Source organism: Sturnira hondurensis, unplaced genomic scaffold, assembly GCF_014824575.4.
Source record: "Sturnira hondurensis isolate 20B ecotype Veracruz unplaced genomic scaffold, ASM1482457v3 Scaffold0020884, whole genome shotgun sequence".
Classification (NCBI taxonomy): Eukaryota; Metazoa; Chordata; class Mammalia; order Chiroptera; family Phyllostomidae; genus Sturnira; species Sturnira hondurensis.
In genome coordinates this window covers 1,595,143-1,622,764 of record NW_028093515.1, presented here as the reverse complement: position 1 = coordinate 1,622,764, position 27,622 = coordinate 1,595,143, and the positions used below count along the sequence as shown (strand labels likewise).

Sequence of the window (27,622 nt, the reverse complement as noted above, 5' to 3'; positions counted from 1 at the left end):
TTCCATGAAGTCAAGATCTTCCCTGGCCCTCAAGCAGTCCCCCATAGGTCCACCCCGCATATTTGTGAGCCCAGGAGAGAAATATAAATGGATTGTGGGGAAGAGGGGCATAAGGGGGATAAATGGTAATGGGAAAAATACAATTAAAACTAAAATAAATAAAAGAAACACAAATGGAGGCCACCTACTGTGTGATCAAATACTTAAAAGGTACAAATTATGACTTAATGAAATGTGTTTTCCCCTCCTGCCCTGACCCTTATTACTGTGGCCTGAGAGCCAGGCCTGGCTTTAAAGTCCCCAGACCCCTCAGATGTGGGGAAAGAAGCTGCTCTCATCCCGCCCTGGCCCACTCACCCTGAGGGATCTGTGCACACACAGGCCCTGCGGTCCCCTTGCCCCTACAGGTTTCTTCCCCTGGGAAGCCCCAAGGCCAGCCCCTCTAGTAGGGGCTCAGGGGTGGTACTGGCTGCCTGCTCATTGTCCTGAGACTGTGAGCCACGTGCCCCCGCTTTTCTTCTTTCTGGTCTGTGAGCTTTGTGGGAGCCCCTTGTGTCTTAATTCACTGACACTGGCGTCGTAATTTCTGATCTGCCTGCTGGATGGGGGTTTTTATGTGACGTGTGGCAAGTCATTTAACTGTCTTTGTCTTATTTTCCCTTTATGATAAATTGCCACTGCTAGCCTGCTTTAGGAGTGCTCACTTTTACACCACTTGAAATAGTCAACTTATAGTGCACAGTAGTTTATGTCCCATATAGATATTAATCTAAATAACTTGGCTTCAGATGACATCCATCTTGGAAATTACTGCCTCTGACATTTGTTTGCAGAACGGCATTGTGCATTGATATTAAGTTATCCTTAATTTTGTAATTATTCAAGTAAACCAAGTTAAGTTTACTGGCATCTCGGCACTCATTCTTTGGATATGATTGAAGGAACATTGTGTTCCGTAAGAACAGAGAAATGTGCTGGGAGCCCTTCCAACCTCCTTGTCCTGGGGGCACAGGTCTCCCGTTTGTGCCCAGCAGGTTGTACCCGCTCCATCCCCTCTCAGCTGTTGAGCCAAGTGCTACCCTCACACAGGGAGTGGGAATCTGGCAGGGGGGGGGGGTGGCGAGCAGTTGGGCCAAGACAAGTGGCAGAATTGCAGTCATTTGTGAGTATGAATAATATTCTTTCAGGAGAACTTTTTATTCTTTTAATTTTTCTGTAAAACTAAGAACCCATTATTTTCCTTTTCATCTGTCTCCTTAGGCCAAATGTTTAGAAAGTGAAAAACATGGAGTTCTTGACAAAATTGTAAAAGGCAATATTCGCATGGGAAGGCTGGAGGAAAAAGTCAAGGTAAGTGGTCATTTAGTTTTAAAGATTCCCTTTCAAACGGGAACAGAGGCTTGCTGGGTGCAGATTCCCGTGTTTAAGAAAGTGATAATGTTTCATGTATCTAATGCTGGTCATTCAGAGAGTAAAGGAGTTCAGGGTTTCACTGGCAGAAACAGCACCTGCCTCTCCGGAAGTAGCATCCTTCCCTCACGAGATAAACTTCACTTCATCTGCACAGTAAGATACAATGGAGATGTTTTTTAAAAAATGCAGAATAATCCCCAGGCTACATCCTTAATGTCCAGGCTTCATGATCAAGCTTAGTTCACTTGTTGGTTCGATTAGAGAGTAGTGTCGACCTGCCTCTCTTGTTTAATCCTGAGTGTACTCTGTAGTCTTTCTGCCCAAGAAGGCCATTCTCATTGCACCACTTCCCACACCTGACCACTCCCCTCTCCATCATCTGCATTCTGACTGCCGGTCTCTCAGGGTGCACCCTCAGCCCCACCAGCCCCACCGATTTCTTATGGACAGGGGCAGGGAGAGCACCAGCAGGCCTGAGTGGGGCCTGAGTGGGGAGCAAGTGAGGCCTGAGTGGGGAGCAAGGAGCTCTGTGGGTTTTGAAGAGGAGGGTACTCTGAGGGCATGAAGCTTCAAGGGTGGGGAATAAGATCTAGGACCTCTGGGCTCAAGAGCATCGATTTAGGACAGTGATTAAAAGGGTCTGATAAGTGGGTAAATAGATTGATGACATTTGTTTAGTATGTTGGAAAATTAACAAACCAAGACAAGCAAATGGAAACATTGGCTGGCTGTGTGTAAATACTCATAGTACTGGGTGAAATATATATATGTGTATACATAAAAATGTAAATATATGTTGGGAGTCTATGTTACTTTAGGGACCATAAGGTTTAGTCCCAAATCATTTACTTTTAAAAACTTAACTTAAAATTGCTCTAATACAAATGTGTCCTAATGCGATGAATAGATTTTATTTTTCCTGTTTCGTACACATTGAGTGAAAGAAGCTCAACATGAGTAAGTGTCTAATATGATTTATGTAAAATTTAAAACAGGCAAACTTACACTGTTTGGTACTTACATAGACTATAAACTAGAAGTGAAAAGTAAGGAAAGGATTCTAACAAAAATGAGATTAGTCATTATATCTAAGGGATTGGGACACTTGGGGACTTCCAAGTCTGATACTAATAATATCCTGTTAATGTCCTATGTATCAACCTGGGTGATAGTTACATGGTGTTTGCTTTGTTATTATTCATTGTTCATACATATTTTATAATTTCCCCACAAAATATCAACATGTCACCTTACCAGTGAGGCATACTTTGACTATTTAACATTGTTAGTCATCCCATCTTTCACATTCTCCTGATTTTCATTGCCTAGCTTTGCTGTTTCTTCCAAATACAAAATCACCTTTAACAGACTGTGTAATTTATCCCATTTATTGGTTGTTGTCTGTCTCCCTGACCATACTATAAACTCAAAAAGGGTGGGGATTCTTTTTGTCCTCTTTTCACTCACTGATACATTCCAAGCTTCTAGAATAGCATTGAGCTCGTAGTAGTCATTAAATTCAATAACTGGTTGGGAAATTAATTAAATAATGTATTTTACAATTTAAAAAACTCAACATCAAAAGCAGTATACAAAACAGTATCTCAACTCTGCATCAGTAAGACTAGAAGAAATACACCATACGGACTTCTGGCCAAGATGGAGGTGTTAGGTAGACACACTGTGCCTCCTTGCACAACCAAAAGAAGGACAACAGCAATTTAGAAACAAAATAACAACCAGAACTGACAGAAAATTGAAGCGTATGGATGTTGGACAACCAAGGAGATAAAATAGACACATTCATCAAGACCAATAAGTGGGGCATAGTCAGGTGGCCAAGCAGAGAAGAGTCGCAGCACATGAAGTGGTGACACCGGGTACGCAAGGCACCCCTGGCGTTCAGGTGGTGGCTGGCAGACCCTGGGCACGAGTTGACAACAGGCATACCCAGCGAGGTGGCTATTGTGAAGCAGGGCACCACGTGCAAGGTGGCTGGCTGACTGGCTGTGGTCCCACATTTACGTGCAGATAACTGGGGAGGGAGACAAATCTCGCATCCCAGAGTCCCAGCGCATGGAAATAAAGCCTCAAAACACTGATTGAAAACACCTGTAGGGGTTTGCAGCACAGGGAGAGACTCCCAGTCTCACAAGAGAGTTTGTTGGAAAGACCCACAGGGTCCTAGAATGTACACAAGTCCACCCACACAGGAATCAGCACCAGAAAGGCCCAGTTTGCTTGGAGAAAGCCGCGGAAGGGACTGAGGACCGCAGAGAGCAGAGCAAGCACCATTGTACCCTCTGGGACCCCACCCCCACATACAGCATCACAACCCACCCACTGTGTTGCCCCTGCTGGTGAACACCTAAGGTTCCGGCTCTCATACATAACAGGCATGACAAGACCAAAAAAAAAATGGCCGAAACAGAAGAACAGATCAAAGCTCCAGAGCAAATACAACTAAGTGACCAAGAGATAGCCAACCTATCAGATGCACAGTTCAAAGTACTGGTGATCAGGATGCTCATAGAATTGGTTGAATTTGCTCGCAAATTAGATGAAGAAAATGAAGGGAAATGCACAGGGAACCAATAGTGATGGGAATAAAACTGGGACTCAAATCAATGGACTGGACCAGAAGGAAGAAAGATACAACCAAACAGAAAAGAATGAAGAAATAAGAATTCAAAAAACTGAGGAGAGGCTTANTTATGATAAATTGCCACTGCTAGCCTGCTTTAGGAGTGCTCACTTTTACACCACTTGAAATAGTCAACTTAATAGTGCACAGTAGTTTATGTCCCATATAGATATTAATCTAAATAACTTGGCTTCAGATGACATCCATCTTGGAAATTACTGCCTCTGACATTTGTTTGCAGAACGGCATTGTGCATTGATATTAAGTTATCCTTAATTTTGTAATTATTCAAGTAAACCAAGTTAAGTTTACTGGCATCTCGGCACTCATTCTTTGGATATGATTGAAGGAACATTGTGTTCCGTAAGAACAGAGAAATGTGCTGGGAGCCCTTCCAACCTCCTTGTCCTGGGGGCACAGGTCTCCCGTTTGTGCCCAGCAGGTTGTACCCGCTCCATCCCCTCTCAGCTGTTGAGCCAAGTGCTACCCTCACACAGGGAGTGGGAATCTGGCAGGGGGGGGGGGTGGCGAGCAGTTGGGCCAAGACAAGTGGCAGAATTGCAGTCATTTGTGAGTATGAATAATATTCTTTCAGGAGAACTTTTTATTCTTTTAATTTTTCTGTAAAACTAAGAACCCATTATTTTCCTTTTCATCTGTCTCCTTAGGCCAAATGTTTAGAAAGTGAAAAACATGGAGTTCTTGACAAAATTGTAAAAGGCAATATTCGCATGGGAAGGCTGGAGGAAAAAGTCAAGGTAAGTGGTCATTTAGTTTTAAAGATTCCCTTTCAAACGGGAACAGAGGCTTGCTGGGTGCAGATTCCCGTGTTTAAGAAAGTGATAATGTTTCATGTATCTAATGCTGGTCATTCAGAGAGTAAAGGAGTTCAGGGTTTCACTGGCAGAAACAGCACCTGCCTCTCCGGAAGTAGCATCCTTCCCTCACGAGATAAACTTCACTTCATCTGCACAGTAAGATACAATGGAGATGTTTTTTAAAAAATGCAGAATAATCCCCAGGCTACATCCTTAATGTCCAGGCTTCATGATCAAGCTTAGTTCACTTGTTGGTTCGATTAGAGAGTAGTGTCGACCTGCCTCTCTTGTTTAATCCTGAGTGTACTCTGTAGTCTTTCTGCCCAAGAAGGCCATTCTCATTGCACCACTTCCCACACCTGACCACTCCCCTCTCCATCATCTGCATTCTGACTGCCGGTCTCTCAGGGTGCACCCTCAGCCCCACCAGCCCCACCGATTTCTTATGGACAGGGGCAGGGAGAGCACCAGCAGGCCTGAGTGGGGCCTGAGTGGGGAGCAAGTGAGGCCTGAGTGGGGAGCAAGGAGCTCTGTGGGTTTTGAAGAGGAGGGTACTCTGAGGGCATGAAGCTTCAAGGGTGGGGAATAAGATCTAGGACCTCTGGGCTCAAGAGCATCGATTTAGGACAGTGATTAAAAGGGTCTGATAAGTGGGTAAATAGATTGATGACATTTGTTTAGTATGTTGGAAAATTAACAAACCAAGACAAGCAAATGGAAACATTGGCTGGCTGTGTGTAAATACTCATAGTACTGGGTGAAATATATATATGTGTATACATAAAAATGTAAATATATGTTGGGAGTCTATGTTACTTTAGGGACCATAAGGTTTAGTCCCAAATCATTTACTTTTAAAAACTTAACTTAAAATTGCTCTAATACAAATGTGTCCTAATGCGATGAATAGATTTTATTTTTCCTGTTTCGTACACATTGAGTGAAAGAAGCTCAACATGAGTAAGTGTCTAATATGATTTATGTAAAATTTAAAACAGGCAAACGTACACTGTTTGGTACTTACATAGACTATAAACTAGAAGTGAAAAGTAAGGAAAGGATTCTAACAAAAATGAGATTAGTCATTATATCTAAGGGATTGGGACACTTGGGGACTTCTAAGTCTGATACTAATAATATTCTGTTAATATCCTATGTATTAACCTGGGTGATAGTTACATGGTGTTTGCTTTGTTATTATTCATTGTTCATATATATTTTATTATAATTTCCCCACAAAATATCAACATGTCACCTTACCAGTGAGGCATACTTTGACTATTTAACATTGTTAGTCATCTATTCTTTCACATTCTCCTGATTTTCATTGCCTAGCTTTGCTGTTTCTTCCAAATACAAAATCACCTTTAACAGACCGTGTAATTTATCACATTTATTGGTTGTTGTCTGTCTCCCTGACCATACTATAAACTCAAAAAGGGTGGGGATTCTTTTTTTTTCTTTTCACTCACTGATATATTTCAAGGGTCTAGAATAGCAGTGAGCTCATAGTAGTCATTAAATTCAATAACTGTTTGGGAAATTAATTAAATAATGTATTTTAAAATTTTAAAAATTCAACATCAAAAGCAATATACAAAACAGTATCTCAACTCTGCATCAGTAAGACTAGAAGAAATACACCATACGGACTTCCGGCCAAGATGGAGGCGTTAGGTAGACACACTGTGCCTCCTCGCACAACCAAAAGAAGGACAACAGCAATTTAGAAACAAAATAACAATCAGAACTGACAGAAAATTGAAGCGTATGGATGTTGGACAACCAAGGAGATAAAATAGACACATTCCTCCAGACTGGTAGGCAGGGCAGAGTCAGGTGGCTGAGCAGAGAGGGGTCGCAGAACATGAAGTGGTGACACCAGGTGTGCAAGGCACCCCTGGCGTTCAGGTGGTGGCTGGCACACCCTGGGCACAAGTTGGCAACAGGCAGACCCAGCGAGGTGGCTATTGTGAAGCAGGGCACCACGTGCAAGGTGGCTGGCTGACTGGCTGTGGTCCCACATTTGTGCATGCAGATAACTGGGCAGCGAGACAGACCATGCAACCCAGAGTCCCAGTGCTAGGAAATAAAGCCTCAAAACACTGATTGAAAACACCTGTGGAGGTTTGCAGCACAGGGAGAGACTCCCAGCCTCACAGGAGAGTTCGTTGGAGAGACCCACAGGGTCCTAGAATGCACACAAGCCCACCCACATGGGAATCAGCACCAGAAAGGCCCAGTGTGCTTGGGGGATGTGGCGGAAGGGACTGAGGACTGCAGAGAGCGGAGCAAGCACCATTGTACCCTCTGGGACCCCACCTCCACATACAGCATCACAACCCAGCCACTGGGTTGCCCTACCTTGGGGAACACCTAAGGTTCCGCCCCTCATACATAACAGGCATGACAAGACCAAAAAAATGGCCAAAACGGAAGAACAGATCAAAGCTTCACAGCAAATGCAACTAAGCAACCAAGAGATAGCCAACCTAGCAGATGCACAGTTCAAAGCACTGGTGATCAGGATGCTCATAGAATTGGTTGAATTTGCTCGCAAATTAGATGAAGAAAATGAAGGGAAATGCACAGGGAAGCAATAGTGATGGGAGGAAAACTGGGACTCAAATCAATGGAGTGGACCAGAAGGAAGAAAGAAACAACCAAACAGAAAAGAATGAAGAAACAAGAATTCAAAAAACTGAAGAGAGGCTTAGGAACCTCCAGGATATCTTTAAATGTTCCAACATCTGAATTATAGGGGTACCAGAAGGGGAACAGGAAGAGCAACAAGTGGAAAAGTTATTTGAACAAATAACAGAGGAGAACTTCCCCAGTCTGGCAAAGGAAATAGACTTCCAGGAAATCCAGGAAGCTCAGAGAGTCCCAAAGAAGGTGGACCCAAAGAGGAATACACCAAGGCACATCATAATTTCATTAGCCAAGATTAAAATGAAGAAGAGAATCCTAGAAGCAGCAAGAGATCAGGAGACAGTCACCTACAAAGGAGTTCCCATCAGACTGTTAGCTAATTTCTTAAAAGAGACCTTACAGTCAAGAAGGTCTTTTCATGAAAAAATGGAAAGAAGTATTCCAAGTCATGAAATCCAAAGACCTACATCCAAGACTGCTCTATCCAGCAAAGCTATCATTTAGAATGGAAGGACAGATAAAATGCTTCTCAGATAAGGTCAAGTTCAAGGAGTTCATCATCACCAAGCCCTTATTATATGAAATGTTAAAGGGACTTATATAAGAAAAAGAAGATAAACAACATGTATAGTAAAATGACAGCAAACTCACAGTTATTAACAACCACCCTAAAACAAAAACAAACTAAGCAAACAACTAGAACAGGAACAGAACCACAGAAATGGAGATCACATGGAGGGTTAGCAACAGGGGAGTGGGAGGAGGAGAGAGGGGGAAAAGGTACAGAGAATAAGTAGCATAGATGGTAGGTAGAAAACAGATGGGGTGGGGCAAGAATAGTATGAGAAATGTAGAAGCTAAAGAACTTATGACTCCTGGACAGAACTGAAGGTGGGGAATGTGGGTGGGAGAGGGTGTGCAGGGTGGGGGGGACTAACGGAGGGAAATGGGACAACTGTAATAGCATAATCAATAAAATATATTAAAAAAATAAGTAAACATAAAGGCTGCAGTTAATAATATATAGTAGTTATGAACATTTATGTGCTATATAACACAGCAAATTTATAAAGTATAAATGACAGGAGATACAAAGGGAAATAGAAACTTAATAACATTAGGAATGTTAATGCTCTTAGTCCAGGGCAGATCAAGAGATTAGACAAAGTAACTAAGGCCATAAAAGATTTAACAGCATAATCTGTAAGATTCATTTATGTATATATACACAGAACTGTCACAAAAATTAATTATAAATTAGGTACAAAAACCCTCAATAAATGAATAAAGTAGTAATAAGGTAGACAACTATTGATCAAAAATGTGAAAATGAGAAATTAATAAATACAATTAAAGGAACAATATGTTCTTTCACATGGAAATGCAAAAACTATATAATAAAACCAATTCTTGAGTCAGAGGGGATGTCATGATTCTTTTTACTTTGACTTTAAATTTCTAAATGTTGAATATACAACATTATATTAGTTTCAGGTGTACAATACAGTAATTCACCATTTATATGTTCACCACACTAAGTTTGGTACTTTGGAAACTTACTACAATACGACTGACTATATTCCTCTTCACTATTTTTGCCCTTGCCCCCCATACACACCTGCCTGCCCTGGCAAATATCCCTTTGGTCTCTGTTTTGAGTCTGTTTTTGTATAACAGTCTATTTTAAGCTGATCGGTGTTTCCGTTGAAATGTATTCAAACAGCACTGCATTTTTACTCCCCTTCCACTCTTTATGTTTTGGACATCATGTTTTCTTGTTTTCTGTATTCCCTGACTACTGTAGTTATAATTGTGCAACAATGTCTTTTAACATTTGTATTAGATTCTGAAGTGGTTGATTGATTATGTTTATTATATATTTGCCTGTACCAGTGAGAATTTTTCTTTTCTGTATTTTATTTCCGGTTATAGCTGCTTCTTTCCTGCAAAGGACGACCCTTTAACATTTCTTGTAAACTTGGTTTGGTGGTAGTGAACTCTACTTTAGTTTTTTGCTTGCCTGTGAGACTCTGTCTCCTTCAGTACTGAATGATAGCCTTGACAGATACAGCATTCTAGGCCGTTGGTTCCTTTCTTTTATTTATTTATTTTTTGATTTTTAATTATATTTTATTGACTGTGCTGTAACAGTTGTCCTGATTTTTCCCCCTTTGCGCCCCCCGCCCTGCACTCCTCAGGCAGTCTCTACACCATTGAGTTTGTGTCCATGGGTCACAAATATAAGTTCTTTGGCTTCTCCGCTTCCTATACTGTAATTTACATCCCCGTGACTATTCTGTAACTACCTAGTTGTGCTTCTTAATCTCCTCCCCTCTGCACCCATCCCCCACAGCCCCCTCCCATCTGGCAACCATCAAAACGCTCTCTGTATCCATGAATCTATCTCTGTCCTTCATATCTACTTAGTTTGTTTTTGGGATGCAATTGTTGATAGATATATATTTATTACCATTTTATTGTTCATAGTTTTCATCTTCTTTTTCTTAAATAAGTCCCTCTAACATTTCATGTAATAATGGCTTGGTGATGATCAACTCCTTTAGTTTTTTCTTGTCTGGGAAGCTCTTGCCCTTCAATTCTAAATGACAGTTTCTCTAGGTAGAACAGTCTTGGCTCTAGGTCCCTGCTTTTCATGACTTTGAATATTTCTTGCCAATCCATTCTAACCTGCAAAGTTTCTTTTGAGAAATCAGCTGACAGTCTTATAGGAACCCCCTATAAGTTTAGTTATAAACTTATAGTTTATAGAGTTTAGTGGTTAACTAAATTCTTTTGCTATTTTTAAGATTCTCTTTTTATGTTTAACCTTTGGCATTTCAATTATGATGTGTCTTGGTTTGGTCCTCTTTGGGTACAAGTTCTTTGGGATTCTCTGAGCTTCCTCGACTTGTATGTTTATTTCCCTCACCAAATTATGGAAGTTTTCTTTCTTTATTTTCTTAAAATAAATTTTCAATTTCTTGCTCTTCCTCTTCTCCTTTTGGCATCCCTATGATTCAGATGTTGGTACATATGGAGATGTCTCAGAGGCTCCTTATGCTATCATTGTTTTGTTTTTTAAATTTCTTTTTTCTTCTTGCTGTTCTTGTAGAGTGCTTATGTCTTCCTTATGTTCCAAATCATTGGCTTGAATCCTGGCTTCATGCCCTCTACTGTTGCTTCCCTATAGATTTTTCTTTTCTTTACTTTACTTTACCTTCATTTCTTTCTGGGTCTTTTTTATGTTGTTGCCATAGTCAATGAGTTCTTTGAGCATCCCGATCAGCAGTGTTCTGAACTCTGCATCTGATGGGTTAGTTATCTCTGTTTCATTTAGTTACTTTTCTGTGGTTTTGTTCTGTTTTTCCATTTGGGCCATATTTCTTTGTCTCTTCAATTTGGCAGCCTCTCTTTGTTTCTATGTATTAGGTAGAGCTGCTTTGACCTCCTCTCTTAGTAGCGTGGCCTAGTTTAGAAAAGACACCTCTAAATTTTGTTTGGCAGAGCCATAGGTAATTGCCAGAGGGGGGCATCCCACTTCATCACTTTGTGGCTCTTTGTGGGGGGAGGGCTCAGAGAGGGGACAGTGCCGCTGCCTGGCTTCTGGAGGTTTGCCCAGCACTCTCCCTGTTTCCGGTCACTTCACTTACTCCCCGAGTGCCACTGGTGCCCTTCCAGCTGTTGCCCTGGTGCTGAATCCCAGAGGGGTAGGGCTGCAGAAGTCCTGTGTCCATGTGGACCCTTTAAGCAGAGTGTCCTGAAAATCTGGCAGTTTCTTCTGCCCCCCAACCCCAGCCAAGAGTTATGGGGATTTATCTTCCTGGCACTGGAACCCTGGGCCATGCAGACTGGTCTGGGGCTGGGATTGCTGAGTCCTGAGGTATCCCTCCTGATTTCTATCCACCACACGTGAGTGTGGGACTGCCTGCTCCTCTGCCGCTGCCTCTTCACGCCGCACCGCATCTCCATGCCTCTCTGCCCATCTCTGCCCTTCGCACCCACGTGGGTGAATGTGGCTTCTTTAAATCCTTGGTTGTTGGACTTTCACACAGCTTGACCTTCTGATGGTTCTGGGTGTTAATTTGTTTTGAGGTCTAACTGTAATCCTTTCTGTGGTTGCTCAAGGAGGCGACACGTGTTTATCTATGACTTCATGCTGACTGGAAATCCCAAATATGCTTTCTGCCCCTTCCTCTCACTGTTTTCCTTCTGGAATCCCTATACTGTGGATGTTAGAGCATTTAATGTTGTCCCAGAGGTCTTTTGTACCCAATACTATCCTCATTTAAAAAAATTTTTTTGTCATTTTGCTGTTCTCATTGGGTGATTTCCACTATTCTTTCTTCCAGGTTGCTAATCCATTCTTACTAACTAACTAATCTGATTTCAGTTCCTTTTAATGTATTTTTTATCTCTCATTGGTTCTTTATTACATTCTCTAACCCTTTATTGAAGTGCTCTCTGGGTTTCTCCATTCTACTCTCAAGTTCATTGAGCATCCTTATGACCATGTCTTTGAAATTTTTATTAGGCAAATGAGTTATCTCCATTTCATTAGAGTTTTTCTCTAAATTTGTTTTTAATTGTTCCTTGAGCTGGGACAAATTCTTTTATTTCCCCATTTTGTTTGATTTTCTGTGTTTTTTCCTATGAGTGAGATGAAATAGCTTTTTCTCCTAATAATCTGTGTGCCGTATGTTTTTGGGTGGACGGTTCTAGTCAGGGCAGGCGCATGTGGTGCCTGGGGGCCAGAAGGAGTGGGTCTGGCAGGGCAGCCTGGCGTGTGGGTGCTTCCTTGCCCTTCTGCTATGGGCAGGGCTGTCCAGTGTGGGTTGTGCTGTCCAATGCGCGTGCAGTGTGCCCTGTTGCTCTAACCGTTTCTTGCCTGAACCTGACCTGGGAAGGACTTCTCTGAGTGGGTGTGGTGCAGGGCCCCACCGTCTCCCACTTCTCTGGGCAGGGCACCCCCACGTATGCGTGCAGGAGCTCCCCGCTGTTTTCACACATTCTCTCAACAGGACAGCCTTGCAAACGGGCACTGCAGCATTTTGCTGGTTCCACACTCTGAGCAAGGGGTGTCCTGCATGCATGTGCAGCACGGTGTGTGCATGCTATAGCCCCCTGCCACACCCACTGGATTCCTCTCCAGGTGAGGGGGCCCCCTGTGTGGGCTGTGGTGCTGTCCTGTTCCTGCAGGATCTGGCTCTCGGGGGGTGGCTGGAGATGTGCTACAGCAGCCCCGCCAATGGACCAGGGAACCTGGAGAGAGCTCCCGCCCGCTGTCAAAGGAAATGTAAACAATGTTCCTCCACTCCTGGACAATTCCCTCAGCTCCTAGAGAGCTCTCCGGGTTCCCCAGCCTTCTCTGTGCAGTCTTACTCTTTGTTTGTTTGTGTGTGTGTGTGTGTGCAGAAGCTGTTCAGTTGGTTCTTAGTGTCTTACAGGGGGAATTGCTCTGTGTCAAGGTGTAAATTTAACGTGTCCTGCAGAGAGAGTGAGCTCAGGGCCTCCTGCTCCACAGTCTTGGGCTCGCCTCCAGAATGTCATAACTTCCAAAGAGAATCGAATCTGTGTGAACTATAATTCATAATAGATGTGACAACAGTTTTAGACCTGCTCAGAGGGAAATTCATAACCTTAAATACTATGCAATAGAAATGTAAGTAAGAAAATAAATGAATTAGCCTTTTATCTCAGTCATTTCTTTGCCAATAGAGTATGACAAATCTTGCCAAGTCCTTCTCTTTTATTTATTGCATATAAAAATAATTTATAGCATGATAGAAATTAGAAATTTGGTTTCATTATACTTGAAGTTTGTTTATTACTTTATATGACTTTTATGATCTGGACTTGCCCTACCAGAGCAAACCTCTCCGGGGCTCACTCAGCTCATTGGTCTCTGACAGCCTGAGGAGGCGGGGAGGGAAGGCATCCAGGAGGTTGTCGACCTAGGCTGCAAGCGGCCGCCCCTCACTCACAGAGTCCCTCCTCCTCCACCAGGGGTACAAGAAGCTGGCCGCACTGAAGCTGAATGACATTAGTCACTGTCTGATAGAACAGCAGAAGGACTTTGCTGACAAGACAGCTCAGTTCCACCAGGAGATGCGGCACCTCCACCGGCTGCTGCGGGACAAGCAGGACGTCCTGGACGAGGCCCTGCAGCAGAAGAGGTGGGGCCGCCCCCGTCCCGTATCGTGTGTTTATTTTGGGGAGGTTTGGGGAATTTTGCAGAATTCCCCATTATTTTGGGGAATTTCCCGATTAAACCCTTTAGATCTATTTTATTTGATTGCTTACTTTTGTTTCTGTGTTTTAGTTTTATCTGCATTTAATGTTGGTCTTGATTTTTATCTGCTCCTTGTTTTGTTTTCTTTTTCAAATGTCCCCCCAGCAATGAGCATGTAACATCGTGTAAGTCTAAGGTGCACAGTGTGATGACTTGACACGTGTGTGTGTGTGTGTGTGTGTGTGTGTGTGTGCAAGGTGATCACCACAGTAGAGTTAGTGCAGCCTTCCCCTCGCACAGCCACACTGTTGGAGGTGGTGTATGGAGAACTCTTGAGGCCTGCTCTCCTACCCACCTCCGTGTTCACAACGCAGCGTTTCTGACTGCAGTCGCCGTACTGCACGTTAGATCCCAGCTCTTCATCGTCTGGGATCCCTCCTCGATCCCTTTGATATTTTTGTTTCATTCAGTTCTATTGGAAGATATTATTGGGTTGGCCTAAAAGTTCACTTAGTGTTCCCCATCGGATGGCCGCAGCAGTCCCCAGTTGTCTTCGACTTCATTCCGAACAGCTTTGCTAGATGGCACTGGGACAGCCGTCACACCACGCGCCCTGTTTAAAAACCTATCGAAACTGGTGAGTTTTGGGGTAGCCATTTTAATAGTGAAGATGGACGAAAATATGCAACTGAAATGCAAAAAGAGAGAGAAGATTTGTGCAGTATGTGGAGAAGGTGCGGAGACTGATGGAACATGATCAAAGCGATTGCGGCGTTTCTTGGTGCCGTGACATTTCAGCCGGTAATTCTTTGCCGTGGGGCTGTCTCCTGCCCCACACGAACCACTGGAAGATGTTTAGCAGCAGCCCGGCCTCTGTCCACGAGAAGCCGGCAGTGGGAGACAGACGACACACTCAGAGTATCCCAGTCGATAAAGCTATTGATGAAAATGAAAAATGTGCATCTTATTTAATGGAAAAACTAAATGAACTTTTTGGCCAGCCTCATATTAACTTTTGATTAAATTTTTAGTTTCCTTATTTGTTTTCACCCCCAAGAACATTAAAATCCCCTGTTTTGGGCCATAATCCTAAGACTAAAGATGCATTGTGTTCTCTGTGGAGATAAGGTGCCGTATCCGTTATACCTTTATTCCTTAAACTTGTGACAGAGGAGATCCTGCCATTGGGTAATACCACACGTTCTGTGAGGGGGATTTAGTGGTCCTGCACCCATTAAGTCCGCCTCTTCGTAAAGGCTGCGCTGCCTTTGACAGGCTGCCAGAGAATAATAGTGATGTCCAGATGGGCTTTCTTCGAATTTTAATAGGATCCATGTGTCTGATGTTGTGAAGAATGCAGGCACCTGCTTTTCTTTCGCCAGATGTTCCTTGGTGTCGGGCAAAATGAGTTCTTCCATAACGTGGTTTCTGCAGTCGCAGAAGTTCTGAGCACCGGGAACAGGCACTTTGTGGAGTTGAGCCGATGCCAAGTTTCTTGCCAGGCAGGAGGTTTAGAGTTGCGTTAATCGAATGGAACTTTATTTTTCACTTCCTCTGAATTCCATTTTTTGGCCCTTTAATTGCTTAAAAGTTATATGGTCTATTTTTGTTCTTTGAGTGGTTATCCTTAAAATTTCACCGTGGATATTTAACAGTAAAAAATGTGAATTTAATCAGCGTCTCTACATTCCTCTCCCACGTGCTCACTCGGTCTGTGAGCTGTGACCCAGGGTCACCACATAAAACCGCGTGAAGAGGACGAGGAAGAGCTGTCTGGTCATTATTTTTAACCGCCCCAAATTAAATGTTACTAGTTTTGATATAGTTGCTTGTTTTACTTTACCTACAATTTTTTTGCTTGCTAATTATTAAAAATAAGACAACAAGCCCAAAATGGAGTTGCTTATGTTAAACCCCATGTCACCAAACCAGAACTGAATTTACGGTTTCAGCTCTCCCAGAAATGGAGTCACGCTGGCCAGCACTGGGCACACCCTTGACCTGAGAGGCCCCTTCCATCAAGGAGAGCGGCCTCGCAATACCCAGCCCACACTCCTCCCTCATCTAACTTCTTTGTTTCCACTCTCTTCTGCCTATAAACACCTCTGTACAGCTCTTCTGAGTTTTTTCTATCTGCTAGATTGGATGCTGCCCAATTCGAATTGATTTCTCTTCACAAAAACCTCAAAATTTTCATATGACTCTATTTATCTTTTAACATTTTTTCTCAGACCTTATTTCTCAAATCATTTTTCTTGTTCCTAAACTACATTCTTTAGAAGTTTCTTGAGGGATAGTTACTTGGTAATAAGCCTTCTTAGTTTTTGTTTATTTTAAAACACTGGCTTTTGACCTTATTCTTGTAAAATTGTTTTGCTGGGTGTAAAATCGTACCTTGACAAGCTTTTTCTCTCAACATATTCCATTGTCTTCTCTGTTTCATTTTCCTGTTATGTTTTGTAATTTTTTAAAAAATGGTCTACCTTTTCTCTTGCCTTTTTAAAAGTATACTTTATTGATTATTCTTTACAGCTGTCCCTACCCCCCCTTTGTTCTCTTCCACCCAGCACCCCCCCCCCCCCCCCCGCTTAGTTCATGTCCATGGGTCGGTCGTACATATAGGTTCTTTGTGTCTTCTGTTTCCTATACCATTTTTTTAAACTCTCCCTGTCTATTTTATGCCTACCATTTATGCTTCTTATTCTCTGTACCTTTTCCCCCCACTCTCCACTCCCCTCCTCCCTCCTTCCGCACTGATAACCCTCCATGTGATCTCCATTTCTGTGATTCTGTTCCTGTTCTAGTTGTTTGCTTAGTTTTTGGTTTTGTTTTTTTAGGTGTAATTGTTGATAGTTGTGAGTTTGTTATCATTTTACTGTTTATAGTTTTTGATCTTCTTTTTCTTAGATAAGTTCCTTTAACATTTCATATAACAGGGCTTGGTGATGGTGAACTCCTTCAACTTGACCTTATCTGAGAAGCACTTTATCTGCCCTTCCATTCTAAATGAAAGCTTTGCTGGATAGAGTCATCTGGGATGTAGGTCCTTGCCTTTGTGACTTTGAATACTTTTTTCCAGCTCCTTGTACATTTTTTAAAATCATTTCGTTCATAATTATTCTATGTTCTGTGTATGGCAATTCCAATGTGTGAAATTTGGGAGAGATTTAATCTGGTTTTGTTAACTTTTGCCCTTATGTGGCTTATTTTTTTCTATGCATAGTAATTATTTTTTACTCTGAAAACATACATGGTTGAATTTAATCTGTGGAATCCTGATTGTGTGGATTGAGAATGTTCTTCAGAGATTTGCATTTGCTTTTCTCTGGTAACAAAAAAAATATTTCCAACCTGGAGCCACTTTGATTTTATTAATAATTTTTTAAAAGACTTTATTTTCAGAGAGAGGGGAAGGGAGGGAGAAAGAGAGAGAGAGAAATGTCAATGTGTGGTTGCTTCTCCCACACCCCCAACTGAGAACCTGGCCTAGAACCCAAGCATGTGCCCCAACTGGGAATCGAACCCGTGACCCTATGGTTCTCAGGCCTCCGCTTAATCTACTGAGCCACACCAGCCAGGCCCAGGGCATAATTTTATTAATAGTTTTTAAAATAGACTATAGTGATGCTGTTGTAAGAAATGCGAAAGGGTCTTTCATGTGGCGATGTCAGCAACATGGCAGTCTGAGAGGTTGCCCGAGTCTCTCCCCTTGAAGTTGCAGTTCAGCCCAGCATTCCCTGCTCAGCACACAGGCACATCTGTAACATCACACAGAGACCCCTGCAGGAGGGAGTATCTGAGCGAACAGCAGGGACGCAGGAACGACCAGGGGAGGAGAAGGACAGCGACAGAGCTGCGCACAGGCTTGTCGCAGCCTCAGCGAACTCGAAAGCAGTGAAGAGCGGGGGTGCGGCCCACACCGGGCGGACCGCACCGGAGAGGCAGAAACAGCCATGGGGCCTGGGTGGCTGGCACACACCGCGGCTGGGCCCAGTGTCAGGGGCAGGGAAATGGTGCAAACAATCACAGCACTCCAGCATTGCACAGAGGATTCCACATACAGATAATCACCCAACCCACACCTCTGGGGCCCCCCAGGCAACAAAATTGTCTCTCAACGTGTCACAAAAGGGCCAGAGAAAACCTTGCAGCCTAAGCGGTCTGTATTCATTGCGTCAAAAGCCATGAGGAAGAGTAGAACCGCAGACCTGCTTACTTGCTTCGCCTACCCCTGCCCTCTATCCCCCCCCCCCCATCCTGGCACAGCCCCTTAGCCTCTGGGTCAACTCAGAGAGCCCTGCAGTGGATTCTGGCTACAGGAAGGTGGCGCCAGGATCACAAAAAACTGGGGAGGCAACACTTCCCACCTCATTTCCTGAGACCATCATGACCCTGAACCAAAACCTGGCAAGGACAACATACACAAAAAGGGAAGTTGCAGACCAATAATTCTGATGAATACAGATGCAAAAATCTTAATCAAAATACTAGCAAATCAAAGACAGCAATGCATTTAAAAAATAATCCATCATGATCAAGTGGGGTTCATTCCAGGGGCGTGAGGACGTCTTGTCAGCGCACGGTTGATCCCGTGTGGTACTCCACATTCAGAAGATGACAGATGAAAGTCACATGAGCATATCCATAGACACTGAAATGCATCTAATAAGATACTACATCCATTTATGATTGAAATACAATGAGTACAAAGTAACTCAACATAACAAAGGTCATATATGACGAACCCTCGGCTAATATACTGAATAGTGAAAACCCGAAAGCTTTTTCTCTGAGATCAGCAATAAGACAGTAACGCCCACTGTCCCCAGTGATTCAACATAGTACTGGAATCATCGCCAGAGCAGTCAAGCAGTGAGAGAAAGAAAAGGCATACAAATTAGGAAGGAAGGAGTAAAATCACCACTTTTTGCAGATGGCATACTTCTTTATGTAGAAAACCCTAAAGACACCACCAAAAAGCTACTAGAAACAAAAAAAAAATACAGTAAAATTGCAGGATACAAAATCAATGTACAAAAATTTATTACAGCCCTGGCTGGTGTGGCTCAGTGGACTGAGTGCCAGCCTGCAAACCAAAGGGTCGCCGGTTCAATTCCCATCTGGACACATCCCTGGATTGCGGGCCAGGTCCCCAGTAGGAGGGTGTGTGAGAGGCAACCACACATTGACATTTCTCTCCCTCTCTTTCTCCCTCCCTTCCCCTCTCTCTAAAAATAAATAAATAGAATCTTAAAAAAAAAAAACCTCATTGCATTCCTGTATACTAACAAAGAAATTTCAGAAAAAGAAGTGGGGAGGGGGAAAACAGTTTCATTTGCAATTGCAAAAAGAATAAAATTCCTAGAAACAAACTTAATAAAGGATGTGAAAGGCCTATACACTGAAAAAGAACACAAAAGGACTTTTAAAATATGCACAACGCCATTATTACATTGCGAATACACAGCTTACCAATAGCATATATCTTTCTGAACTGCATTCTGGGTGATTCTTTCTGCTCAACATCCCAGTTTACTAATTCTCTTTTGTTGTGTCCAATGTACTGTTTAACCCATCCATTGGGTTTTTCCCTAATTGTCTCAAACATGGCTTGTTACTCTTGGTACGCTCCAGCCAGGGCCTGAGGGTGCCCACTCGTGGAGAACAGTACAGATACAAACTCCAGATGCGTCTGAGCACAGGAGATTCTTAGCCTCACCGGGTGGGTTTCTTTGGAAGGTGGGCACATTGTCCCCCAAACTGTTCGAGAGTCCTGCAAGTGCCTTCACTTTTCTCCCCGATTCTGGAACACACAGCACAGAGTGTATCTGGGAAGAAGAGGAGAAACTGGCATACGAGAGAGTTTGGGGGTTTTGTCACCCCGTTCTCAGGGGCCCAAGACCTCGTCTTTATTCTGTGGAAAGCGGGGTCCCCGGCATGGGGAGCACCAACGTTTTGTTTACCTGCCTCCGCGGTTCCAGTTTCCTCCGCGTTTCTCTCTCACCCAGATTCCCTGTGGTTTGTGTTGAGTTCAGCCCGACATTTACCATGGCTGCTGTAACTTGTCAATCATCTAGGTGTTTCTTGTGCTAGAAAACAAATCTGGGATTTTTTTTTTTTTTGGCGTGGTATACTTAAATGATACCTAGTACTCAGTGGGCTTCCTGGAAGGAAGCGACAGTTCACTAGAAAAGTGAATATTGGCCCCGCGGGTGTGGTTCAGTCTCTCGGGCACCATCCTGCAGACTGAGAGGTCACCAGTTCAGTTCCCAGTGAGGACATGTGCCTGGGTTGTGGGTGTGCTTCCCAGTCAGGGCGCATGCGCAGCGCAACCAACTGATGTTTCTGCCATCAGAGTTTCTTTCCCTCTCTCTCTCCCTCCCTTCCCCTCTCTCTTGAATTAATAAAAAAGAAAGAAAAATTTAAAAGAAAGAAAACTGAATACCGAACAGTGGGCATGTCACTGGCCTCCCTAAATCTTCAGACAGCAGTGCACCCAGTAACGCAGTCTCTGTCAGTGCCCATAGCCACCTGGCGGTGTTCACGGAGGAGCCTCCCTCCACAGGGCCTGCTCCTCCACCCATCATGGAGCTTGCTGTTCTCTCCCCTGTGGCCCCCACGGGGCTCATCCTCCTAGGAAGCGGGGGTTGGCATCCTGGTCTGTCGCCCAGTGGACCACGGCCACCTGAGGACGTGGCCACCTTGGTCCACTGTTTCCTCGCACCGCACACGGTGCCTGTCACACAGTCCCACCGCAGAAAAACTGCTTTGCTGCTCTTTCCTTTTCTCCTCGGCCTGGCCTTGCTCTAGGCACTCATCCCCCAGGCACATGGTCTAGGCAGCCTGCTCTGTGTCTTGTGAGCCCCACTTCCTGTGGTTCCCTCCCTACCCCTTACTAAACCTTTGTGTCTGGGCCCATAGGTGGCCCTGTGGGTGGCATGGTGCCTGTGAAGGTGCCTGAGTGTTGGCCAGGTGACAGTGGGGATGAGTAAAGGGGACAGAGGAGCAGCCTAGAGGGCCCCTGCCACATGGGTGCCCTGGCCAGGCCACTGTGCTATAGGTCAACACTTCAGTTATTGTATTTTATTTTCTTTTTATGCATGATGGTTCTACAGAGAAGCAAAGGACGTGTGCACTGATGCCAAAATAAAGGAAAAGGCGACGTGTAGAGAGGAACAGCAGGGGGTCTTCAGCCTGTGCCCCTCAACTCCCAGGGGACGCTCATGCTTCATTCTGCACTCTGGGCCTTTGCCTCATTGAAGGGGTGTCCAGCCTGCAGCCCGCAGGCCACCTGCAGCCCAGTACAAAATCGCAAATTTACTTAAAACCTTTTTTTTGCTCATCAGTTCTTGTCAGAGTTTGTGCATTTAGTCTGTTCTCTGATGCAAAGCACACTTCCATCCGAGCTCTTGCTCTTGCTTAGGATTCATAAGGCTCTATAAGTATTTTTAATTGTGCTATTTAAAAATTTTCCTTTGTTTTGTTCATTTCTGTCAGGGCAATGGAAGGGGAGCTTGAAGTTGTTTGGGAGTCTACCTCCAAGGAAAACCAGAGGATCCGAGGACTTCTGCAGGCCGTCCTGGAAAGGACAGGCGTGGGGGACGACACCAGAAAAATGGAGGCTCCCTGCCTAGGCAGCATCTCTCAGGGAGACCTGCTAGTTGGCTGCAGCTTCAGCTACTGCGACGTGAAGCCACCTCCCACCACCCGCCCCAGTCTGCGGGAGTCCCTGGACTAGGGCTTCTTGGCCTGAAAGGCCTGCCTTCCCGGGACAAGGAAGGGCGGGCCCCCACCTAACGCTGCTGCGTTTTTTCTCCTCAGGGCAAGGAAGAAATAAACCATTTCAGAAATTCAATCTGCTTTTTACATTTTGCTTTATTTTAATAACATGCTACTAAATAATGTCTCAGCCAGTGCCACACTGCCATGGAGACCCATTGCTCAGGTAACAGGAGACCTGGCGAACTGGCCCATCTCTGGGCTCCTATAAAGCACCAGAGGGAATGGCTGGGCGGGACTGCGCTCTCAGCCTGTGTGCTTGTTGAGTTTGATCAGATAAGCCCATCCGTGGAAGCAGCAGGGACGATGCCTGGGGATTAGCACTGAGTGTCCTTTCATTGTTTGGTAGGAGACAAGGTGTCCCAAGAAGTTGTCCCAAACCCATTCTGCCATCTCCCTAAACCTTCCCGCATCCTTCTGGGAGGGGGATTTTTCAAGGGTCACATCATTCCCCTCCCGCTTTGAGAGCCCCAACTCTGCGCACCAAGGTGGGGGGCCCTGCCCACTGCCCAGCGGGGCGGATGCCAGGGGCCGTGGCTCTGCTCCGCTCTGTGCCGCTTCCTCAGTGGGCCATCCCAGCCTCTCAGGACCATTCACCGGGACTTCCTGACGCGTGTGGCAGCCAACGGGCGCTACATGTCCCAACCTAGTGGAGGAACCCAGGGCCATCGGGCTGCAGAGGACCCTGGACAGCGGTATGGAAGGGGAGAATCCTGGAACACAGTTTGCAAACCACCCGAGCTAAGGCCTGTATGGTTTCAGGTGAACAAGTGGCCCTCGCATCGGTCCTCGGTCGTGTGTAAAAGTTTGGCATGAGCTCTCTGATTGCTGGATGGAGTGTTGACATGTACTAGCATAGATCTTTTACATTTTATTAAATTTGTTCAACAGTTAAACAAGTGTACTTTGTTATTATTTTCCAGGGGTAGAAAGACTCACCAGGATCTAAAACTATGTATCAATCATCTATCTAGGAGATAACTTAGCAAATAACTTTGTTGTTCCACAGGAATTTGTGCCAACCGCCCAGTAATCTGTACAGAGGTTGGGGGGTGGCAGCAGCCCCTCGGTCCCTCACCTCCGGACCTGTGCCCAGAGGGTGGCTTGTCTGTGGGAGCACGGCAGGGGTTACATTGCCTAGAGAACCACTGTTGTCGTCCCTGTCTTTTCCTGCCTCCTAAAAGATCGTTTTACTCCTTGAGAAGTGAACGTTTTTACTTTAAAAAGTAAAAACGTTTTACTTTACTTTACTTTAAACGTTTTCACTTTCTGCTTTAAGTTTATTACACATTGTAAATGTCCTTTGCAAGTTCAGTGAACCCGGCCCACATGGCCAGACCATGGGTGCAACACTGGGCCTCCGCCCGCCGCCTGCTCAGAGTCCAGGGTGCGAAGGAGGGTGAGGCAGGCAAGCCTCGTGTTCTTCCATGTTCTCCACCCACACTGAGCTTCTAATCAGGTCAGGGGGTGGCAGAGCAGGGGAAAGGTGCTCCATGGGAACATACAGGGCTGCCTGACCCACTCAGCCCATCTGCGTGCTTCTCTCCACTCAAAGTGCCCAGAAGGTGCCCTGGCCAGTGGCCCTGTTGGTTGGAGCATCCTCCCGTGGACCGAAATTTTGCAGGTTCAATTCCTGGTCAGGGCACATACCCAGATGGCGTGTTTGGACCCCAGTTGGGGCCCAAACGAGAAGGCAACCAATCGATGTTTCTCTCTCTTTCTCTGAAAGCAATGGGAAAAAATGTCCTCGGTGAGGATTAAAAAAAAATGCCAGAAGGTGAGTGACGGCCCAGGGTGGGGCTTCGCAGACAAGTACCGAGGGGAGAGGAGGGCATCGGCTCAGGTGTGACTAAGAAAGGCCCAGATGGAAGCGGGACAGGCAGTTGAAACCTGGCCCCAGAACCCCCTGCTCGGAGGCAGCCACTTCCCCCCTTCTTCTAGCTATTTCTTCTGGAATTACTTCTGCTATTCTTTTAATTTTATTTATCTTTAGAGGGAAGGAGAGGGAGAGAAACATCAATGTATGGTTGCCTCTCATGCATCCCCTGCTGGAAGTTGGCCTGCAGGGAACCGGCCCGCAACCCAGGCATGTGCCCTGACTGGGAATCGAACCGCGATCCTCTGGTTCGCAGGCCTGTGCTCAATCCACTGAGCTACACCAGCCAGGGCTACTTCTGCTATTCTTAACAAAAAGCTTGTCCATTTACTCCCCTCGGCCTTCCATCAAGCCCTAGATTTTACCAATAACCCCAGCTGCCCAAATGCTGGGGCAAAGTAGAGAGTGAGGCTCTTTTTCCATTCCTGCCCCTCAGGCCTCCCGTGGCGTCTGCGAGCACTGCAACAGGTTCTCCGGAGAATAAGCCGGCTGTCTCCGGAAGAACAGAAGCCGGGGCCAGCCACCCTGTGTCAGTCAGTCTGGGGCCAGAGAAGGGACCATGACCCAGCCCGTTTTCACCCCAGCCCTCTCCTCTGGGGTTGAGACACCTTCCAGTCACATTCCAATGACACCATCCAGTGACCTCCCCCAGGTCCCGCAGGAGACGCCACCCACTCCTCAGTGCCCGCAGCCTTCCCCCTCCTGTCCACCCAGAAAAGTGGGCAGACATTTCCCAGTGGGCCCCCACCCAAGCGTCTCCAGCCTCAGCACAGGCTCCACTACAGCTCTGCTCTCCAGGCACTGCCCTCTCCTTAAATGCCGGGTTCCCCCCACCCGCCCCCCACCCCCCGCCCACAAGGAGCTGCCTGAGACGCACACCTGCAGAGCCTCGCAGCCGTGATGGGCTTCCGTGTGGCCTCTCCTTCCACTGCTGGGCAGGGGCACGCACACGCGATTTAACTCAAGAGGGAAGGCGTTCCATAAACACAGAGAAAGGACAATAAATGTATCAACAGCTCCTGACAGTCAGAGCACAGGTCTTCGCAGGGCGCCCTGTGTGGCTGTGATTTGTGCACGGCCCACAGGCTGCAGCCCAGGACGAGTGGGGCTGGAGCCTCACCCTGTCTGCTCTGGCCAAGTCATGTGCGCTGCGGGGTGGAGGACAGGGTGTGTCGGACACACCCTGTCCCTGACCCAGCCCTGAGGCCGAAGTGCTGTGATCCTCAGAGGAGGTTTCTCTATAAAAAGGCACAGAAGTAGACAATTTTATTAATTTTATTTATTTTTTTCATGTAATTTTATCATGGTCCTGTATCTTCCTAATCCTGAATTCTGTCGTATTTTTCTTTCTTCTTTCTCCTCCTCCTCCTCCTTGTTATTACTGTCACTGCTATTTAATGTCGAGGGAACAGGTTTTACCTTTGGAGGCCCTCAGATGTTGGAAAGGTGTTGTTCTGTGTGACTTTGGGTCTTGGTTCTTAAAATGTTGGTCATGGCAGTCTTTCTAGAAGCACCACTGGGGAACCGCTGCCAGGGTTCAGGAGCAGGAGACCAACAGGCCCGGTGCTCCAGTGTGGGAGCACAAATGCAGGAGAGCCCCCGCCCACGGCGGGTCCAGCAGCCGCCCCCCACACACACCTGGGGGCGCCATGCAACCGGACCAGAAAGAGCCAGCGGGACCAGTCCTCAGGGGCCGGGTCTCCTCCCAGGAGAGAGTGTGGAAAATTGTAACAGCTTTTTGAAAACAACACTTTACTGACTGACGCGCACTTAGATACGGTAAAATGCACGGCTCTAAAGTGTGTCCCATACTCACCTCCATAAGCACCAGCGAACCAAGACACAGAGCATGTCCGTGTCCTGGACTGCCCCGGAGGTCCTTGCCAGTCCCTGCTGGCCCAAGGCAGCTCCGAGTCTGGTTTCTGTCACCAGAGCCCTGGGAGCCTGGTGGTTGGACACTGCCCACCTGTGAATGAACGGGAGGCTCTGTGGTAGCTCCGACAAGCTCAGGGATCAAGCATGACCTCACAGGGTGCTCTGACCACAAATCCCTAATGGAGTAGGTCATGGTGGGTGGTCACCCCCCAGGCCTATAAAAGGGTTATTTTCGCCTTCAGCAAGCTCTGTCCATTGCTCTTGAGCATCTAAGTTGGTGATTTCAACCTTTTTCATCTTGTGCCACACGTAAACTTAATTACTAAACTCTGCAGCTCACTGAAAAGTATAATTTTTGCTGAAGTGACAAAAATAGGTATAATTTTGCCTTGGTTGGTGTGGCTCAGGGGACTGAGTGCCAGCCTGTGAGAACCAAAAGGTCACCGGTTCGATTCCCAGTCAGGGCACATGCCTGGGTTGTGGGCCAGGTCCCCAGTAGGGGGCGTGCAAGAGGCAACCACACATTGATGTTTCCCTCTTTCTCCTTCCCTTCCCCTCTCTCTAAGAATTAATAAATAAATAAAATGTTTAAATAGCTATAATTTTGATTCATTCACACCAGACGGCCATTGTCGTGTTGGCTGTTGTCATTTTGTTATTTGACAATCTAAGGGAAAAGAGGTCAGTTCTCCTGACTAAAAAGTATTGCATGTTTTAAAACTCCCGGGGTTGGAAATCCCGGGAGTTTTAAACACACGGGTTGGAAATCACGGACTTGGGTCAGCGCAGGTCTGAAATGCCAGAAGACAGCCCCGCCCCTCAGAAGTGTGACGCCCTCAAGGGAGCGCAGGTCTTGTTAACTGTCCTGGAGTCCAATTGCAGAGGCTTCCTGCCTTGCTTCCTCCCACCTTCAAGTAACCTTTACATTGCCTTCTTAATTCCTTAATGCATAACAAGAGCTGCGAAGCTGTCGTTCTCCAGAGCACTGAAGAGCTTTCTTCCTAGCAGGTCATCACTGTGGCTCAGATAAACTCTTAAACCCTTCCCCATGCTTTCCCACTCAGGACATAAAACCCCAGAAAGGGTGTCCTCTGGGCTGAGCCGGGGTCACAAGGCCCCCCCGTGGCTGGAGAAGTAGGCACTGCGGGCAATAGCCCAAGGGTGGGTCAGTTCCCTGAAGAACTGGGTGTTGGGCAGATAGAAACAAAATTACCCCAAACGGTAACTCTTTACCAGAGACAGGTGACTGCTCAGAAAACACTTTCCCTGGCCTTCCAGCCGAGACACTTTTTCATCATGCATGAACACAATGTCCGAAAAGGGGACAATGACAAAGAAAAGTGACAAGGTACAGGATTAGGGAGTGGGGTGGGGAGTCATGTTTTAGAGAAACTGCAGGTGGAACGTGAAGTGAGAGTATTGGTTTTGTAACGGGGTGCAGCCAAGAGGGGGCCCCCCAAAAGGGATTTGGAGTGGGGTCCAGAACTCAAGGTGTCCAGGAAGTATTAAGATGTCCTCACCCTCAGCCCCACCCCCCACAGGTGTGAGTTGGGGGAGGGACACATGGAGCAGGGCCATTGAGAGCTGTTTTGCACAGCAACAACTTTACAGCTAACGTCTGACATGGTCATTTAACATACCTATAACCTTTAACTAGTTTCATAGATATGTTAAATAGCTGTGGCCATGCTTTGAGCCAGGGAGAAGGGAGTAACTTCCACCCAAGATGTAACTGGCAGGCAACTCCCAGCCCCTGTTACAGCGCCTGCGTGAGAGCTTGGAGTCGATTGGCTCCACGCCATGAGGCCACGCCTACCCAGATTCACAATGGCAGCCCAGTAGAGCTGGGAGGATAGGGAGTCCTGGCAGGTGTCGTCGATTGTGGGAGGAGTCAGAAATGGGGCTGCAAAGGAGAACTGGTGCAGGGATTTAAAACCGAGACGCGGCAGCCGGCAGCCGTGTGAGAGGAGTACCATATGGCTTTGCCAGAGTGGGAACCCCCGCATCCATGTGAGGAGAGAGAAGCACGTGCCTTTGCCAGAGTGAGGACCCCTTAGCCAGCTGAAGGGGAGAGCCACACGGTTTTGGCAGAGTGAGGACCCCCTCTTGGCCAGGTGAAGAAGAACCACGTGCTTTCCGCCAGAATGGGGACTCCTGCAGCTATGTGAGAGAATCACCATGCAGATTTAGCAGAGAAAGCCACGCGCTTTTGGTGAAGTACAGACCCTTGCAGCTTTGGTAGGGGAGGCCCATGCGGCTTTGGGGTGCCCCCTTTGGCTGCGTGGCTTGGTGAGCAGGAGAGACTTTGCCTGGAAAAATGGGTACAAAGACCTCTT

At 45.9% G+C, this 27,622-nt stretch overlaps 1 protein-coding gene across 6 annotated transcripts in view; it reads left to right on the top strand.

The window, feature by feature from the left end:
• CEP89 (centrosomal protein 89) overlaps positions 1 to 21,608 on the top strand; it is an 84,197-nt gene extending 62,589 nt beyond the window's left edge. For all 6 annotated transcript variants that reach the window (XM_037030756.1, XM_037030754.1, XM_037030757.1 and 3 more), the window contains 3 exons: positions 1,261 to 1,350; positions 13,531 to 13,700; positions 21,254 to 21,608. In XM_037030756.1, coding sequence (XP_036886651.1) covers positions 1,261 to 1,350; positions 13,531 to 13,700; positions 21,254 to 21,494 — 501 coding nt within the window. In that variant the 3' untranslated portion in view covers positions 21,495 to 21,608. The remainder of the gene's footprint in view (positions 1 to 1,260; positions 1,351 to 13,530; positions 13,701 to 21,253) is intronic.
• Positions 21,609 to 27,622: the final 6,014 nt, after the last annotated feature.